Source organism: Pelodiscus sinensis, chromosome 5, assembly GCF_052426305.1.
Source record: "Pelodiscus sinensis isolate ZL-2025 chromosome 5, ASM5242630v1, whole genome shotgun sequence".
Taxonomy (NCBI): domain Eukaryota; kingdom Metazoa; phylum Chordata; order Testudines; family Trionychidae; genus Pelodiscus; species Pelodiscus sinensis.
In genome coordinates, this window is record NC_143056.1 from 65,643,242 (window position 1) to 65,662,570 (window position 19,329).

The following is a 19,329-nucleotide window of genomic DNA, read 5'->3' on the forward strand; positions in this document are numbered from 1 at the left end:
GCAGGCTTGAAAGCCAGCTTCCCGCATGTATCAGCTCCCATCTGCCCTTCCTTACCCTCCACGCTGATGCCTCTCTATCAAAAGCAGCAGCGTGGGGGATTGGGGACAGGCAGCTCCCACCTGCCCTCAGCACTGCTGCCTCTGTGGGAGGCAGCAGAGGGTGGGGAGGCGGCGCAGCGTGAATCAGCGCACACAGGGAGCTGCCTTAAACGTCGGTTCACTTTGGGCCTCCGCCCCCCTCCCTCCGCACTTGCTGCCTCTGATACAGAAGCAAAAAGGGGGTATATGTGCGTGTAGTTATTTGGATTAACCAATAAGATCAGGCTTATAGGTTAATCATTTGAGCGACTATCTGCTAACATCCCTAATGTGTAGTGGCAATACTCAGAACTGAATTACTGATGACTAGATAGTTTCCACCATTGGTTTGACAAAGCCCAAAGTTGTCGTCAGCATACCACCACACATGGCGCATGTATTGCCTCTGGCTGAGGGTAAGTGTTGTGGGGAATGTAATTGTGAGCATTTAAACTGACACAAGACTGCATAGAACATATTAAATAAAAGCACCTAAAGAATGTCTGATAAGGTATTTCAGTAAGTCAAAAAATAAATGAAAGAATGAAAGATTGCTGTACATGACTTACTTGTAAAGCGACTCTTTTCTGGATCAGAAGAGGGTGCTATTATCTCCCTCCTTTTCATACTGACACTAGACTCCTTCAAGGGTGAAAGCCCAATGTGCACAATAAAGATATATGGTCCATCTTCTTGGGTTCGGATCACAGCATTCCTTGCCTGAAAAACAAGCTTCCAGATGTATGTACAAACCACCACAAAGCCAATCACATCAGTGCCCCAAAAGTAACATCTTCTGATAAGACTCTTGAAAAGATTTTAAGCAGGCGCAACGTTTACAGGTGATGTTACCCCTACAACGTTCTCTCCCCTATGCGGAGGAATATATGGACAATATGGAGGATGTCCACCTGGTGGATATATATTAATACTTGTCACTTAATCTGTGACCGGATTTCAGTTATAATACAGTAGGACCAGGCTCCTAAAAATTATTGTGGTTTAACTGGAATGCCCTAGAAGTGATTAGGCAGACAACCACAAAAGACACAGCGATGTCAGGAAAGAGACAGTTTCTTGGGTTGGAAATCCCTCTTACTAACAACTCAGATCGGCCAATAAGTCCGACACCAAATAAGACAAAATCATCACTTAAAAAAAAAAAAAAAAAAATCAGTAAATGCTGATAGAGATTAAATACCAACATTAGCGTGTTAAAAGTTTAAACCTATTTGTATTTAATTTGATTTCTTATAACACCAGTCTGACCTTAAATGGAATCCAGAGAAAACATGGATTTTAAAGAACTAAATATTTCATACGAAGAAGCAGAACACCTAGAACTACAGGCCGAACTGCCCTAGTCCGGAAACATCCATGGCCAGGCCTGATTTTAGTTAGCCTGACGTCCACTTACCATGAGTGTGGCCAAGTTTCCAACCAGCCCATAAAGTTTATTTACAGCCACCAATCCTAATTCTCAGTTTTTCTATGCAGTTTAGCTCTAATTTACCCCTAAATGTCTTCTAAGAGCCCAGAAGCAGTGGAAGTGTTAATATTACTGTAAGACAATATTGACCTTCTGTGTTTCAGCAAATTCTATGGTTCGGTACCGGCCAGGTCCCAAGGGTGCCGGACTACAGAGGTTCGACATTTATTCCCAAATTACTTATTTCCTGCATCATTAACATATCTAGCTTCCATATAATTCAGTGTTTCAAAAATCATCAGTACTACCATTAACACATACTAAAAAGAATTAGTACACATATAAAATCATTTGTATTTAAAGGTGTTATACTGCAGACCACCCTTATGCCTAAAATCTTCAGGTACTTACAGTTTTCTCTGCTGCCACTGTGTTGTTTGTTGTATTCTCTTTTTCTTTTAAGCTCTTAAAGACATAAAAAGCAGCAAATTAATCAAGATGTCAAAAGCCTCCCCCCCATGTCCCCATCACCCCCATTTAAAAATCACGTATACCAAAGGAAAGTAATTACCTCTTGTTTTTCATCCGAAAGACGTTCAAGGGGAATATATTCTTTATAGAAAATCTTTGGAATTTAAAAAAAAAAAAAAGCCGCTAAGACAGTGTTTACAGGCAAATTATATCAGCAGTACATCTGCTCTTAAATTAGGATACAAGGAAGCACATTCTGAAACTTAGTAACAGGGTTAAGGTGCAAGGAAAACCCCTCATTTCCCTAACCTAAACTCTCTCCACAGCTGAGCTAGAGTACTTGCTTATGTTAGCTCTTTTCAAAGACAGAAATATTAATACAAAAGGTTTTATTTTTAGTTCTACAGATTTAATTTGGGAGTAAAGAAGCTAATTTCCATAATAAAGTCTGCACCACTTAGAGAATTCTACCTCTGTTAAAGGTAACCCATAAAGAAAAAACTTGAACCTGAGCACTTTTTATTTCTTTATGCATAAGAAAATCCTGAAAGGGTGGGTTTAGTTCAGTTTTTTGCAGATTTTTTTTCCTGCTTGTTTTTAACATGAGAAATTCAGATGTTGACCACCTGGAAAGACAATACAGTAACTGGAGAACTAATGAAACTATTACTTCATAAGACCCTGAAAATTAAGTAACCAAGAGGAAAGGAGTCTTTGCTAGACTGTTTACAATCACTTATTAGCTGAAACACATTGGGAGAAAGGAAGTCTTTGTTAAAGACTTTGGTTGGGATTTCAAAGGCAACCAAGGAAAAGTCACACAGGATGTGTGTGTAGACTGCAGCAATACACCTATGGCTGGTCGTGTCAGTTGACTAGTGTTTGGGATGCGCAGGCTACAGGACTATAAAATTTCAATGGAGACGTTCAAGCTCAGTTTCTAGGCTAAGTCTGAAGTAGGGATGGCAATGTGTAGACAACTACACAATTAACCGATAAACCTGGGCTTATCAGTTAATCTTGTCAACTACATGCATTTCCCTTCCCTCCCCTTGCTGCTTCAGTATCCAGCATCCCATGGAGCAGCCTTTGTCCACATCAAGCTTGGACTGGTTTAAAAACCAGCTCCTCACATAACAGCTCCTGCCTGCCTCCCCACACACACGGACAGAGGCAGCAGCAGGGGGGCGGCATGTGGGAGCTGGTCTGCAGGGGGGGGGGACGGAAAGGGGGCGCAGCAGCACAGGGTAGTAGGAGACTCCTTGGGAGTGGGGCCGGGAGCATGCTGGCTGCTGGCCCGACTTCTGGGGAACTATCAAATAGTCATGTAACTGCAAACATTTGATGTGGTTACACAGCTACAGGCCATCTAACATCCCTAACCTGCAAGTTGACAGCCCCTGTAGCTTGAGTCAGCTAACGTGGGCCAGTGATAAAGGGTTTTATTGCAGTGCAGAAACACCCTTAAGGTCTTCTGGAAGTCTCAACTTTACTACCTTGGTCCTTCTATTAATATATAGCTGGTAATAAACAGCTGAGACACAGGAGAGCTCCAATAAAAGGAGAGAAAAGTGGATAATTCTGTAATTTCTAAACGTAAAAATAGGCAGCATAAGTTTTAAAATGTGTTTCGAGCCATCTTTATACATCAAAATAGTTAAAAAGGAGCACAAACCATTTTTTTAAAATCCTTTCCAAATCTCCTTTATCTATGCCTCATTCATTATTTGTTACTGAGGATTCAATAGTTAATTTTCCTGGTGCTCATTGCCCAATGTCCTTTGTTTCTACTGGGAACAGTCTAATACACATGCTGCACATTTCTCCTTGAATTCTCTATGTACAAACTGTTAAGCAAACAGTATGTTTACTGACATTTGGGATTAATACGGTTGTGCAGATTCTCACAGCAAGATGCAACAGGTGTTTATTTGTACACTCCCCTTGATTTTTTCCCCACCAAGCTCATACCTCCACATTTCACTCATCCCCTGGCATCCCTTCCTCCTACTCCTCTTGTTCGGTCTTATGCTTCAGGTGCTCTTTTGCCCTTTGACTATGTGGACTTAAGTTACTTGCAGTTTTTAATTTACAGTAGACTTCTGATAATCTGGAACCTATGGGACCTAGGTGGTGCCGGATTATCAGATATGTCGGACTATCAGGAGGTACTATAAGATGGTTTTATACACACTGTATACATTATATACTGTATATAAAGTGTTCTTAACCCTTTTTATTGTACATACTGTATACAGTATACTGTAAGGTTTTAGTTTTTTTAAGCCTTTTTTACCCTTTTTGCTCAGTTCAGCTGCTGCCGCGGTTACCTTGTGACTCATTTTTTGCTGAAGCTCACTCACTAGGCTCTTGCCATTTTTATGCTGGACTATCAGGAATGCCAGACTATTGGATGCCAGACTATTGGAGTTTTACTGTATTGAGATAGTGTTATAAAATCTACCTATCCAATTGGTCTTTAATTTAGGTGCATTTAAATGTTAATCTAGAAAACTCGCCTGGCAAAAAAGCTAAGGGCATTATTCAGCAAGGAATGTAAGGGCCAATTTGCTGTGTGTGCACTTATCCACCAACTCTGACTGCGCATGGCACACACCTACAACCTTTCCAGCTGTGAGCTATATCCATTCTCTAATACAGGGGTGGGCAACAAATCTGTGGCGGTTCACCAGTGTTAGCCCCTGGTGGGCCACTGCCACTATATTTACCTACACCTCTGCAGGTATGGGGGAATCACAGCTCCCATTAGTCAGGAATGGTGGTCTGTGGACCACAGGAGCCGTGATCCCTGTCCCTACGGAGGTGCAGGTAAACATGGAGGTGTGGGGGCCCACCAGGCGCTAACCCTGACAGACCGGATCTGGCCTACAGGCTGGCATTTACCTATCCCTGCCCTAACATGAAATGAGCTAATGACAAGGCAGGCAGTGTTGTAATATGGAAAACGCCACTGTTTAAGTCTGCTTTTTGGGACCAGACTTCGAACAGTAAGCATTAAATACACCAAAACAAAGAAAACACGGTTATAATTTGAGTGACTTATCGGTTACGTGTACATAAAGATACATCTTTTCTTCTTTAAGGTGGGAGATTTGTACTTATCAGTTAAGGCAGCACCTGTTGTTGCATCAAGTCCAACTATTCCAATAGGAATCATCCCAATGCCCTCCTCTTTACCAACATCAATCTCATACCTGTGGTTTGAAGAGCTCCGAACAGTTGGGGAAGAAGAGTGAAGCCATGGCGTAGGACCCTGACCAACCCGTATGTGCTTCAATAGTGGCTCCAAAATAAGACGCTGCTTGCTCATCCTGGTAGACACACAATAGGATTTATTTTTGGCATTTGGTCTATCAAATGATTTTTCTCAGCAGCTAGAAAAACTGGAAAGCAACACCACGACTCTTTGCACACAAACATCCATGAAGACAACAGGACATTTAAAAACAAAAAGTATTTCCCATCCCATCCTGTCATATAAAATCCATCTACTCAGATTAATCACAGAGATAATCACAGTAAAAACTCCTTCCGTGTAAATTTAGAATGGGAATCAAAACACATCTTATAATTGAACTCTCCATGCTCTAACTAGAGAGTGGCAGCCAGTTCTTCCTAGTGATGTAAAATCCTGTTTAACTGGTTAACCGGTTAGACGTTTAATCGGTTAACTGGTTAAACATAATAGAGGGGGGCAGCCTCCTCACCCATCACAGACCAGCTGGAGCACACACAACCCGCTCCCATGTCATGGCTAGGCAGAAGCACCCATCTGACACACCCTGGGATGAGCCTGCCATGGAGGATGACTACTTCATCAGCTGGAGCACCCCTGTCCACAACAGTAATGCAGAGCTAGAACCTCCCCATGCCAGCAGCAGGCAGGGGAGCTGCTCCAACACCTACTGATTAGCCATAATTGGTAACCATTAACATCCCTAATTGTTCCATTTTTTTAAACAATGATGTATGTGCAGAATTGAATGCTAGTCTGTCCATAAAGCTCTTTATATGAAAGTTGCAGTGTAAACTATAAATACAGTATATATTATACAATAGTAATAGCAAACATTTTGTTAGCCTTGAACTTAAGTTCATTTTTATGGTATCTTGCTTAGTAGTTAACTGCACCTGAGATAAGGTTGTATTACTGGTAAAAGTCAACATGGCTGTTAGGGACTCAATCCTGCAAACATTTACACCTGCAGTTTATTTTAAGTACATGAGTAATCAAGAAGAAATGGACAGAATTACTCATATGCTTAAATTTAGAGGGAGAAGCATAAATCTGTAACCATGAAGCCTAAATAATAAAAATACCTTACACAGAAGAGCGAGCTTAACAAATTATATTCAGTGCATTTTTATGAACCTGAGAATGAAATAAAGAGAACTATCACAAAGTGCTACACAGAAGTATGTAAAGTAGTAGGGGGGGAAAAAAAGGTACAATCTAATGTATTTGAGAAACAGTGTATGTTTATGTAATGTAGATATTTAACTAGTATACGCAATAGGGGATAGAGTTTTAATCCAACCACCGTTTATGTATTTTCTGACCTCTGAGTGTTAAATTCTCTAATTTTTTTTGTACTGAATATTAAGAGATTTTAATCAGAGTTGATGGGTTTGGTTGCTTGGGCTTTTCTAGTTGCTTTTTATGCTCTTCAACTAGGTGAAGAATATTAAACACTCCAGTGGATTTTGGATCAGGCCAAAAGCTCTGAAGTCCATAGAAAGACTCCTATTGTCTTCAATAAGCTTTGGATCATGCCCTCTGCAATTCCCATTTACCCAGGAAGTCTGTTACCACCAGAATAGAGACCCATTCTTCAGAACAAAAGACTGACAAAAATGATATATAAATGAAGTATCCAAGCTCAAATACACTATGCCACCATGATTAAAAAAATTAACATCTCATGAAGCACCACATGATTCTTACCCCAAAGTTGGAGACTTCATTGTAGCAATCAGAACGTCTGAAGTACCAGGTAATATTGTAACCCTGAGAGGATTCACAAGCCTTCTCATCTCCTTCAACTACAAGGAAAACAAGACAGAAAAGAAAATGTAACAAGTCCTCATATGCCATGTTTTTCCCAAACTATAAATCCGGTGGTAATGTTACTACTCCCCTGCTCAACCACAATAAACAATGAAGGATAATATGCTTATTCAAAACAACAGACCAGCAGCAGAAGAGTTGAAAAAACACTTTCTGCAACAGTCACTATTGTTCAAAAGAACACAAGAAATCCATATGGAGACAAGAATTCAATTCATTCTAATGTTACAGGATTCCATTTGGATGCCTGAAGATTGTTGAAAATTATTTGTTAACAAAGCACAGGAGGGTGTTAAACAAATGAACAATTCTTATGAAGTAGCAAGCACCACTAACCACTTCCAAAGATTATCAACTCAAAATATACATAAAAATGCAACCCATACATATGGACAGGGTATCTCAGAGTAAACAGACAGAGGGAAAAAAAAAAGTTAATTCCTGAAACAATGTAATATAGTGCCAATTCCATCCAACTAGGCTGACATGTGTCAGGTTTTTTTCCTGAAAAAGACAATGCACTAACAGTTTGCAGGATCAGTGAACCCATAAACACTTTTTGAGCCAAGTTTCTGAACCAAAATCACTTTTGTTTTCTCAGCTCATTTTGTTGGGCCAAGTCAACAGTTCAATACAGCTTTTAGCATTAATTTATTACTGCACGGTAGGACTGAAAAGTGAAAACTAACATTCTTCCATGTAATAAACCTATCACAAGCAGTTCTGTTTCATATTCAGGGAATTACAGATCAGTTATATTAACTTCTGTATCCAGAGAGACAGTGGAGCAAATAATTTAGCAATCAAATTGAAAACACCTAGAACATAAGGTGATAAGTAATAGCATGGATTTGTTAATAACAAAGTCAGGTCAAATCAAACCAATAGCTTTCTTTGGTAGAGTAACAAGTTTTGTGGATAGGGATGAAGCAGTAGAGGTAGCATATTTTGATGTTAGTAAGATGTGTGATACTGTCTCACATGACCTCATAAACAAACCAAAGAAATACAACTCAGATGGAGCTACTATAAAGTGGATGCATAAGTGGTTGGAAAATCATTCCAAGAGAATAATCATCACTGTTCACAGTTCTGTTCAATATCTTCATCAATGATTTTAGATAATGTCATCAAGAATATACTCAAAATCTGCAGAAGATACTAAACCAGAAAGATTGGAAGCACTTTGTAGAATAGGATTATAATTCAAAATTATCTGGACAAACTGAAGAAATGGTCTGAAGTAAACAGGGTGAAATTCAGTAAGCACAAATGTAGAATACTCCACTTAGGAAGGAATAATTAGCTGCATACATACAAAATAGGAAATGACTGCCAAAGCAGGTCTGTAGAAAGGGATCTGGGGATCATAGTGGATCACAGGCTAAATATAAGTCAATAGCGTAACACTTGCCCCCCCCTCCCAAAAAAAAAAAACCACCACATTTTTCTGTGATGATTAGCAGGAGCACTGTAAGCAAGACAGAAGTAGTAATACTTGCACTCTACTTGAAGTTAATTGGGCCTCAGTTGGAGTTGGGATTTTTACATTCCTATTTAAAATGTTAACCGGTTAAACTATGTATTTAAGCAGTTAGGTGGCCCAGCCGGACGTCCCTGCAGGATCCCAGTTAAGCATAACATTTAACAGCTTAACTATTTAAACATTTTTAAAAAATCTCTAGTGGTTAGAAATAGTCTCCACATACAACACTGCAGCAGATCTGTTGAACACGTTCTTATGCCGAGGGAAAAGAATTCTCATGCAAGCATCATAAAACTACCTTTATAAGAGGCAGAAGAAAAACTGGTGAGAGAAGCTCTCCTTCTGACATACCAATGTCCACACTGGTACTTATGTTGATGTAACTAATGTCACTCCGAGTGGGAGGGAAAGGGGGGATGGCAGGAGTATCCACAACCTTGAGGGAAATGACTCCTGTATTAGAGGAATTTAAGTCTCTTGCATTGTGTTCTGTCTGTTATTCACTACCTAAGCTTATGCAAATCATTTACGCTCTCTCCCTCAGTTTGCCCACCTGTAAGATAAGAGTCCTCACTGGGGAATTAAGAGTTTGAAAAGATACAGCATGATCCACTGAACAGGGTGCTGGACTTGAAGTCAGGAGATTTGTCTTGGATTCTATTGACAATGGCTACTGACCCGCTGCATGACCATGGACCATCATTTCCTCTGGTTTCCCTCAAGCCCTTTGTCTGCTCATTCATTTCAATTCCAAATTTTTCAGTCTGTCTTACAACCCTTTACTTACAGCCCAGATCTCTACACCCTACTGTAATGAAGACAGTAACAACAGTAATAAGATTTATATAAAAATGAAGGACAAGTACTCAGGCTCTAGATGTGCATGGCATACATTTTTAAAACAAACAATCCCTCTCACCTACATTTTGTGACTTTTCAACGCTTGCCTTCAAAGCAGCCTGCATAAATGGCCATCTTGCAGGGTGCTATAAAGTTCAATACGTTTCAGCTATTTTGGACTAGTGGGGAAAGCCCATTCCTGAGCTGATTGCCCCTCACATAGAACACAGTCATCAGCCACCTTATGTAAATCAAGATGCAGTCAAATCAAGGCATACATTTTTAATAGTGAGAATAATTAACTACTAGAAAATGTACCAAAGGTCATAGTAGATTCCCCATCAAGGATCATTTTTAAAATCAAGATTGGCTGTTTTTATAAAAGATGTGCTCTAGTAATTATTTTGGGGAAGTTCTATGACCCGTATTATATAATCAAGAGGTCAAACTAGACCAGGGCTACTCAACTTTGGAAGCCCCAGGGCCACAATGATACACACAGCACATACCCAGGGCCTCAATTTAAGTGTAGTTGTGTGTGCATTATTTATTTATTTTATATATATATGCGCAAATATTTATGCAAATATATGCGAATAGCTTCTTTCATACTGACAGGCACAAATACAAAGATTAAGGCAAGACTACACAACACACAGGCCCCATTTAAGTCCATTCTGCTGATATTAATAAAATGCAATATTTACCCGATTTCCACCCACATGACAGCATTTTTAATGAGCAATGACAGTTCAGCAATTTAACTACTAAAACGCGTATCAACAGAAGACCATTATATTGACTACTTTTTTGTTTTGACTTCCCAGCTTTAACAAATCAAACAAAAACCGCCAATAAAATATTTACTGAACTATAAGTACAATCAATGTGAAGGTAAAGGCACCGAGCGGAGAAGTGCGTGGCTAGAAAAGAATCACAGGAATCCTACTTCCCAGAATCCCTTCCTTTCCCCTGCCCACCCCACCAGGCACCAGCACCCACAGTCCAAACAGAGCAGAGACTGGAACCCCCAAATCTAACCAACAGACCCACTGCCCACCTACAGGAAAGAAGCCAGAAGTTTTAACGCCCAGTTTCCTCCAGTGCCCCTGCCCTCTCCCAGAACCAGGACACCCTCCAGCCCTCTTATTCCAACCTAATACCCCTCCTCTCCTGCAGAGTCAGGCACCCCCAGCCTTCCCTGCTCTAACCCAATGCCCTTTCCCTCCCAAAGAGCTGGGGACATAAATTTAGTGGGACGGAGGGTAACGCCCTGGGTCTCACTGGAGCCACGCACTGTTCCTCCCAGGTGCTGGGGCCCATGCGCACAGCAACCATGAATGGTCCGGGTACGTGGCTCCAAAGATTCCATTTAAGGCACGTGCCCCTGCTCCCCAATGCCCTTTTCAGACATTTTTTGCCTTTTAAAAAACCTGTCCGGATGGCAATTTAACATGTCCAGGAAAAACTGGACAAATGGTAACCCTATCCAAGCCCCAGCGCAGACCTCTCACACCTCGGCCTCACTCTGCCACCGCCTGGCCATATCTCTCGCTGCCCAGCTCTGCCACTGCCTTGCTGCCCATATCCCCCACCGCCTCTTGCCTCCCCCAGCAGCTCCTGCGCAAGTGCCGATGTGGCCTGGCTTGGGAAGGAGCTGCTGTTGTGGCAGATGCAGCAGGTGTGCCCTGCCACCACCTTTTGCCACCGCACATGTGCCTGCCTCATCGCTGGGCTCCAGCTGTGGCAGACGCTGCAGGTGTGCTCTACTGCCACCTCTTGCTGCACATGCACGCACACAGCAGCTCCTGCAAAGGTGGCTTGTCTGAAAGCCGCTTGGATCGCAGCTCGATGCTACCACTGGAGCCCCAGCGATGAGGCAGGCAGATGGCCCGGGAACTGGATCAAGGTGCCACAGGCTGCATGCAAAGGGGCCACAGGCCGCATGTTGACTAGATAATCAAATCCTTTTGGACTTGAAATCAAATGCCTCCATTGACTGAAAATGCAGCAATATGACACAAGGAGAGGTGATCTCCTCAAGTAGTGGAATATCAAGTCCCAATATATCAAAACCAGCATCTTCCATCTGGAAACCAGTAGGTCGACAATGCACATCATGGAGCACTAACAACAAGTACTGTCACCTAATACCACAATTTAACAAACAAGATGCTGTACTCTGAACAGTCTTACTCTTCCCGATTGACCTGAACTACATCCCCATACAGAGTCAACTCAATTGCAAAATCCAGTTTTGAAGTGACAAAGATCACTGCAAGACAGTCTGCATTTGGGGGAGGAAAAAAAACCAAACAGACGCTCCTGGCCATGCACAGCCTTCCGGGACACCGCTGTTATACAATTGTCTAACAGCAGCTCAAAACCCCATACAATCACCAATGAAGTAGGGTAAACAAATGGTGGGAAACACACCCTCAGTCAAAAGGAGAGAGAGAGAGAGATCATCTTCACCATGTTTGTCCAATTGCTTCTCCAACTCACCAGTTGTATCTAAACTGAATGTCAGCCAGCTAGCTAGCTTCCACGACTGCCTCATTCTCCTTCTAATACTGGTCTAGACTTTCAATAGCATGGCTAGATCAACAGACAGCAGGTCATCTACCAATGTAACCAGTTTAATATCTTTGGATATGTCACAGTTTTATGAGCACTGTCATCTAAGTATTACAACATTGTAACAACTACCAAGTTAAGTAGGGACCCATACTTCAAAAGCACTTACACTTCAGGAAAATTGTGGTGTTGCTGAACAGAACCTTTCCAAAATGAAAAAACGTCTTTCCCTGCAAAGACATAAAGGAAAGAGATGAGGAAGACATTGGCCAGCAATTGATCATTTACATGAACACGCACTGCTCTGTTCTGTCACCCAGAATTTCAAATATGAAAGTCAAGAGAATGATCCCAAATTCCTAGGCTGGAACTAGCCTGACATTTACTATTTATAACTCTTCAGGCCCCAATTCCAACATATCCAGCCAAACCTACAAAGGAAATTTTGCAAAGGTGTTTTATTTAAATCAGAATGTCCTTCTTTTGTGATGCATAAAAAGGGTCTAGATTTTATTTTTTTGTAAAAGATTTTTACCCATAAAATTAACAAGAGGTGTGAGATGCTCTAATTTTGCAAGGCTGTTCCAGGGGAAGTAAACTGCTGATGTTCACAACCTGGCTGACACATGGAAGAAGGCTGATTCTTTAATAGCAATATCATTTTACCAAGAGGTTTTAATCACCAAGGTTAAACAAATATAAAAGCACAGTTTAGCAGTCGGATGAGAAAGCCTTCCTGCTCTCAAGTGCAGTTAGACCAAAGCCACCCAGAGCATCTTCTGGCCTATACAAATGCAAAATTTGAGCAAAAAAAAAAAAGTTTTCTTCGGCTCTTCTACGCAAATCAAAAGAAAACGGGGCCCACGCCCAACTTGGTTCCCTTTTGCACGTCACCCGAAACTCAAAGGCCATGGTAATCAGCGAAGACAGCCCCAGGATAAAAACCCCGCACTGCAGCGCTGGCGAGACACGCTGCATTCAGGCTGCAAGCCCTACTGCCCCCCAGCCGCGGCCGCTCCAGCCGTCCTCTACCAGCCTATCACTGCCCCTGCCCCGCCGGGCAGGGAAGCCGCAGCAGGGGAAGGCGAGGGCACCAGGCCTCAGCAGTGCTACCGGGAGAGGGGAGGGCGCCGCGCACCGCCCGGCGAGCGAGGCGTCTCCTGCAGACAGCCCCGCACAGGCGCTGCCCCCGGCCGGTCGGCGGCCCCTACGCACCGCAGCGCTGGGACTGGCACCGGCACCGACACCGCCCGCGTCCCGGATCTGCCGCCGCCCGCGCCCCACCCCCAGGATCCGGGAGGAAGCGGGGAGCAGGCCCCCCGGCCAGCGCTCACCATGGGCACCGGCAGCCGCCACTTGGAGAGCGCGCCAGCGCCGGCGGGGCCCGGGAGCAGCAGCAGCAGCAGCAGGGCAGCCACCGGCAGCAAGCGGAGTCGCCGCCACCAGCGCCGCGGAGCAGCCATGGTGCAGCAGCAGCGAGCGCCTAGCTGGCCTCGCCCCTTCCGGGCCTGGGCGGGGCTGCTGGGCTGCGTGGCGGCTGCCAGCGCCGGGCTGAGAACTAGGGGAGGCGCTTCTGCAGCAGATGGAGTTTGTGCGTCAACCCGGCTCCCGCCCTGGGGACCTTACCTCTGCAGGGGGCGTTTATGTGCTGCGGAGGGAGGCGCTCTCGTCTGGTGGCGTCCCCTCGAGGGGCTGTGCGGCTCGAGCCACCTCCCCTCGTCCTGCTCCCGGCCCCATATAGCCTCCCCTCGCGGTATTGGGACATGAGGCCGGCCCAGCTTTGCACCAAAACGTCATCGGTTTGCATTGATCCCGTCCCTCCGGGATCGTTATTGCGTCACCTTGTGCATCTCTAGTGTTACAGTTGCTGGCAGGGACTGTGAAATCAATTACCAAAATAATTGAAACAGGCGTCATTCTGTAGCATTATGGTGACAAAGAAACATACAGAATTTGGTGACAAAGAAACATATAGAATTCCTCCAGGAGTTAGAATCTCATCAGAGGTGACAGCGCACTGGAAGGAAAGTGGCCAGGTGTGGGCAGGAGTCTGGATGCACCAGTGGGCTTAGGCCAGCAGCCATAGTCCCTGGGGAGTGAGGCCATAGTGCACCGGGGCTCCAACCCCAAGGATCCAGTGGCCAGACAGCACACTCCTCGCTGCCCCAGCCAGCCCAGAGTTCTCCCCACACTCTCTGCCCTGAGTAGGTGAGTGCAATGCTCTGAGATAAGCAGATTTTTCTCATCATGCTTTCAGGTGTTTGAAGCCTTTTTTCAGATTGCATTGGAGCAGGGCATTGACATACCATTTTGAGGCATATATATGTATTTACTTTTATTACATTTTATTAAAAAGTGGTTCCCTATTTTACAAAAAAAACCACAAATCTTTTAAACAAGAAGTTAAAATATGAAATCACTATTTTCAGCTCTATTTACAGAAAATGGTCCCCAGAAGAGTAAGGATTGCAGTTTTGCTTGTCTTTCAAGTAAAGAGGTGAAGTCTAACTTTAGATTGCATGATGAGGCTTTTGACTACATCAGAAACTGTCACAGAAGTCAGTCAAACTATCAAAAGGTACAGAAGGGTAGCCTAGTTAGTCTGTAACAGGAAAAACGTAAAAAACAACAAATAATCTAGTAGCACCTTAAAGACTAACAAAACATGTAGATGGTATCATGAGCTTTTGAGGGCACAACCCACTAGTTGTAGCCATTGTCTGGTGGGAGAAATTTGCCAATCACCACAGTTTTGTTTTTTTAAAGTATAAACCTGATACAGAGAACTGAGTACAACCCAGGTCAGCAATACGTTCTGAAAGAGGGTGTACATGAAATGAGTTGGTGGGGACATAATCCATTGTCTGGTGGACAAGTGACCACCTCATAAGAACGACCAAATATGGAATTCATTGGAAATCATAGAGATATTAACAGCCGGCTGATCATGTGAACTGAATTCCCATCTAACTGTAAGGGAGGGACCTCTAGGGCATTCAGGAAAAGCTTGTCTGTAGTGTAATTGCTCTATAAATACATAGTGGGTTTGTAGAGTAGTCAGCTGTTATTCTGATGCTGCTGCCAATGCTTAAATAAAAAATGCAGGCTTGTAGATGTTTGCCAGCTGCTTGTTTTCAAAATATCTTCTCCATCCCTGCTCTGGCAGTAATTCTCTGGGCAATTAACATGTCAAATCACATTGTCATTTGCTGTTAACCTTTATAAATAAATTATCATTCGGACAACTGCAGACTAAAGAAGAACTCCATTTCCCAGCATCCTTTCAGAGAAAGTGGAGTCACAGGCTGTCATCTGCTGAAGACTTCCTTCTGTGATTGGTACTGCACTATCAGTAGGGAAAGTGAAGAGACATTTACGGACAGACACAGATCAGGTCAGAGAACTGTACTTCAAAAAACTCTTTTGAGTTTAATGGAACCAGCTAAGGAAGAAGGAATCAGGTAAAAAAATAAGAATTGTGCAATGGCTACCTACAGATCTGAGCTGACAGGATATTGCTTGGCTGGGAGAGAGGGGAGAGAAAGGCACGTTTAGCACAGTTTCTTCATTTTTAATTTTACTTTACAAACTTAACAGTTGTCATCATTTGAACTTTGTTTCTTTAACATACAGTGACAAAAGTTATGAGTCATATTTGCAGTAAAAGGCACTGAAAATGATAGGCAAACATTGATATTAGCAAAAAAGAGAAAGATCTTGACACTCAGATTTGTAAACGCCTACCTTTTTCCATGTTGATGTCTAAATATATTGAACATGTATGTTTGGTAACCAAATTGGTCCAGTTTCATGGAATGATACAGCTTACAATCCAATTTTATATATAATGTGTGAAAATGGGGTCTCAAAGAATGGGAGATGGATGGAGTGAAGAAGGTCGAGGGTGACAAGACAAGATTGTGCAATTACCCAGTTTAGGCATGTGCATTGCTAGGTGATTCATTTTAAAAGTTGGGTTATTATCCAAACTAGAGATGTTAAAATGCATTTATTTAAGTATATGTTTACATGCGGGGAGGAGGCAAGTGGGAGCCGGTGCTCACAGGGAACTAACTTTTATCCAGCTTCCCACGCACAGCTGCTCCCACCTCCTGCCCTTTGCCCCCCAGCTGCTGTTATCAGAGGTAGCAGGGGGAGGGGCTGCATGTAACCGTACACATTAACCAATGAGCCAGGCTCATTCGTTAACTGTGTACACAGGTACACGATCACATCTCTAATCCAAACTTTTGCATGCTTCACTTTACAACCAAAATAACATTCTTTTAACATTGTTATTTTTTATTTAATTTCTTGGTTGTTTTATAAGGAAAAAGGTACAAACTAATTTTGTTATATGCAGCTGTGTAGTAAGGGAGACAGGCCTCCCACTAGTCTTGAGAAAGAGGAACCCTTATACTCTCCCTTGTGGGCCCAGCTAATCCCAACCCACCTTCATTGCAGGAAGTGCAGAGGCAACACAGGAGGCACAAGAGTGGAGTCTGGCAGCTCAGTTGCAGACAGCTTTCCTTAGAGTGTTGAAACCTCTGAGGTGTTTAGAAAACAGACTTCTTAAACATTCTGTTTCTTTAGTGTCCAAGATGAGGCTGTGGACAAAAGCAACTTTAAGAACTGCAACCACATTGCTTTCTACAGGTAAGGATGTGGGCTCCAACCCAAGTATATTTCTCAAGAACATGGCATGATTGATTTATTTCATTATATTATATGGATATCTATAACACAGATTTTAAATGAGAGTAATTTTTAAGAGCCAATAATACATACATTAAAACAAAAAAAAATACACTTCCTAATCATATCTTAGTTTAAAGCCGGAGTTGAGAACCTAAGGCCTAGGGGCCGGATGCGACCTCCAAGGCTCAGCCCCTCCCCCCAGCATTGGAAAGCCAGCACTGGTGCTCCAGTCCTTCTCCTCCTCTCCGGCCGCCCCACTATGGGGCTGGAGCATAGAAAATCTACTAGGTTGGGTCTCCTTAGGCTCTGGTGCGCAAGAGGAATGTGAAGAGTGTCTTTCTTCTTCTCAGTTGGGGGCCACATCCGTGAGGGTTTTGGGGAGGAGGGGTTGTTTTTGGTTTTTTGCTTCTCATGTGCAGCCCCTGATTGATTTTTTTTTTTTTTTTCCTGTGGGTCAGTGGCCTCCATTCCAAAAAAGGTCCTTCCTCCTCCCCCTGTTTAAAGCAACCAAAGAATGCACAAAGTTGGCCAGAGTTTGAGAATGAATACCACTTGCAAGGAGAGCTTTCCATTCAATAGCAATACGATGTTTGGAAATAATTCGTAACTTCTAAACAGAGACGGGGTCAAATTAGAATCTCAAATGCAGGATCACCTCGTTCACCCCCAAAATTCCAGAAAAGTCTGAATTTGAATCTCTTTATCTTAACAAACGCCTATACTATTTCATGGATAGTGGATGAAGGCAGGGCTGGGGGAGGCAAGCCGCCAGCCCCACCTCCAGCCCTGCCCTTTCTGCTAGGCCACGCCCCTGTCCCTCCCCCAGAAAGGTGGGAGCGGTGCGCACATGCACCCCCATTCCAACTACCAGGACGGGAGCTGGCATGCGCCCACTGCAGCCTCCTCAGCCTGAGAGGAAGGTGCGTTGCGCTGCCCGGCTGAGCTCAGCATAGCCTCAGGGGAGGAAGGAGGCAGGACGTGCTGCACCATGCCGTGTAGCCCCTGCATCTCCAGCCCCAGAGCACTGGAGGAGGGAAGAGGGCGTGCTGCACTGCACAGCCTCTCCAATAGCGGGAGGGCGGGCACTGGAGGTAGCAACACTCCTCCCCCAGAACGCCTATGGCAGGAGTGTGGGCAGGGCTATACCTGACAGTTTGGAAAGGCAGAACCTTCCTCCGCCTTACATACCCGACGCCCATGTACTATTTACATTTGGATAAGATTGGAGGGGGTCTTGTTTTCTGGATTTTATTCTTATATGGCCCAAAATCTCAGAAGATCACTTGTTCTCCTGAGATTCCTGCCCTGTAGGGCCAAAATTTTATAAGACTCGGGGGATTTCAGTGGTGCTAAACCTACATTATCAAACCTGAACCCTATGCCCTATTATTCTCATGAAATTACTCCAAATGTAAATATTCCCTTCTCCCGCATTTACCTGGAATCCATTTTCCAACTATTATCTGAGCTTATGTGGAAAAAATAAGTAACTGCTCCCTAGTTGTACTAATTAGCAAATTACACATCTAACATCTTACATGTTTATTTCTCCTGTGTAGCGAATTCCATCCTAAAGGCTCAGTTATGCACAGCAAGATGTTTTTATATGTTAGTTCTCATCTTGTATCAGAGGGGTAGCCGTGTTAGTCTGAATCTGAAAAAGCGACGAGGAGTCCTGTGGCACCTTATAGACTAACTGAAGTGTAGGAGCATAAGCTTCTGTGGGCAAAGACCCACTTCGTCAGATGCATGTGACGAAGTGGGTCTTTGCCCACGAAAGCTTATGCTCCTACACTTCAGTTAGTCTATAAGGTGCCACAGTTCTCATCTTGGTCATGCTTTTAAAGATAGCATTTTTAAATGAGCCTATATTTGTCTGCAATATTCTAATCTATACAAAATACATATAAATCATACATACAGAAGAGATTTGCTTTACCCATCAGTGAAATGCAGGGCAGATCAAGCCAGAAATATGACAGGAAGTGAAGTAAATTTCATCCCTCTGAAACTGCAGGGGGAAGCTAAGGAGGTGGAATATTATTGCCCAATTTGAAATCTAGCCAGGGCACTTGCGTTAACCCTATTATTGCAAAAAAACTGTACTGATATTTTTAGTGATTATGAACTCAAAAAGCTCTTGTGTAACTCATACACATGATCTATTTATAAACTTATAAATGTATAGGAATCATGTCTTTATCTTTCTCTGTCACTGACTAACACAGCAGGAACCTTGTCCTGGTCAAGGCCTCTAGGCAGGGGCGGATATAGGGCAGGGCGAATGGGGCAGCTGCCCCGGGCCCCGCGCTTCAGTGGCATGCGCCACGGCAAAGGGGGGAGCCCCGCAGAATTATGCTGCCCGGGGCCCCGCAAAACGGTCATCTGCCCCTGCCTCTAGGTGTTATAAATAGTTAATAATACCTGTAATATAATGAAAAAAATAGAAGGTAGTGAACATGATTGGGTTTCTGAAGGATGCTCCCTAAGAGTCCGTTAAAGAAAGATACAATTAAAAAGAATGGTATTCTTTGAGTTTCTTCATCTCAGAGAGCTGCTTCACAACACATGAAAAATGCAAGAGAGTTATCCTACTTAGCAAACAATTCCTATTTAATATAGTATTCCCTAATATCATGCAAATCATGGCATATAGAGAGG

General features: G+C 43.2%; 2 protein-coding genes across 5 annotated transcripts in view; one reads left to right on the forward strand and one right to left on the reverse strand.

Annotated features, from left to right (window-relative positions):
* Window positions 1–13,559, reverse strand: part of TMEM87A (transmembrane protein 87A) — a 34,474-nt gene extending 20,915 nt beyond the window's left edge. For both annotated transcript variants that reach the window (XM_075927228.2, XM_089778517.1), the window contains exons 1-7: window positions 13,305–13,559; window positions 12,140–12,200; window positions 6,945–7,042; window positions 5,194–5,310; window positions 2,079–2,132; window positions 1,919–1,972; window positions 648–798 (exon numbers count right to left, since the gene is read on the reverse strand). In XM_075927228.2, the coding sequence (XP_075783343.2) occupies window positions 648–798; window positions 1,919–1,972; window positions 2,079–2,132; window positions 5,194–5,310; window positions 6,945–7,042; window positions 12,140–12,200; window positions 13,305–13,433 (664 nt within the window). In that variant the 5' untranslated portion in view covers window positions 13,434–13,559. The remainder of the gene's footprint in view (window positions 1–647; window positions 799–1,918; window positions 1,973–2,078; window positions 2,133–5,193; window positions 5,311–6,944; window positions 7,043–12,139; window positions 12,201–13,304) is intronic.
* Window positions 13,560–13,947: 388 nt separating this feature from the next.
* The window catches only part of GANC (glucosidase alpha, neutral C), a 50,313-nt gene continuing 44,931 nt past the window's right edge, over window positions 13,948–19,329 (forward strand). Inside the window, exons 1-3 of one of the 3 annotated variants that reach the window (XM_089778518.1) lie at window positions 13,948–14,178; window positions 15,222–15,431; window positions 16,564–16,626. In XM_089778518.1, coding sequence (XP_089634644.1) covers window positions 15,403–15,431; window positions 16,564–16,626 — 92 coding nt within the window. In that variant the 5' untranslated portion in view covers window positions 13,948–14,178; window positions 15,222–15,402. Of the gene's footprint in view, window positions 14,179–14,358; window positions 15,432–16,563; window positions 16,627–19,329 lie in introns of those variants that run through there. The other 2 variants (XM_089778520.1, XM_006130352.5) reach the window with 2 other exon arrangements.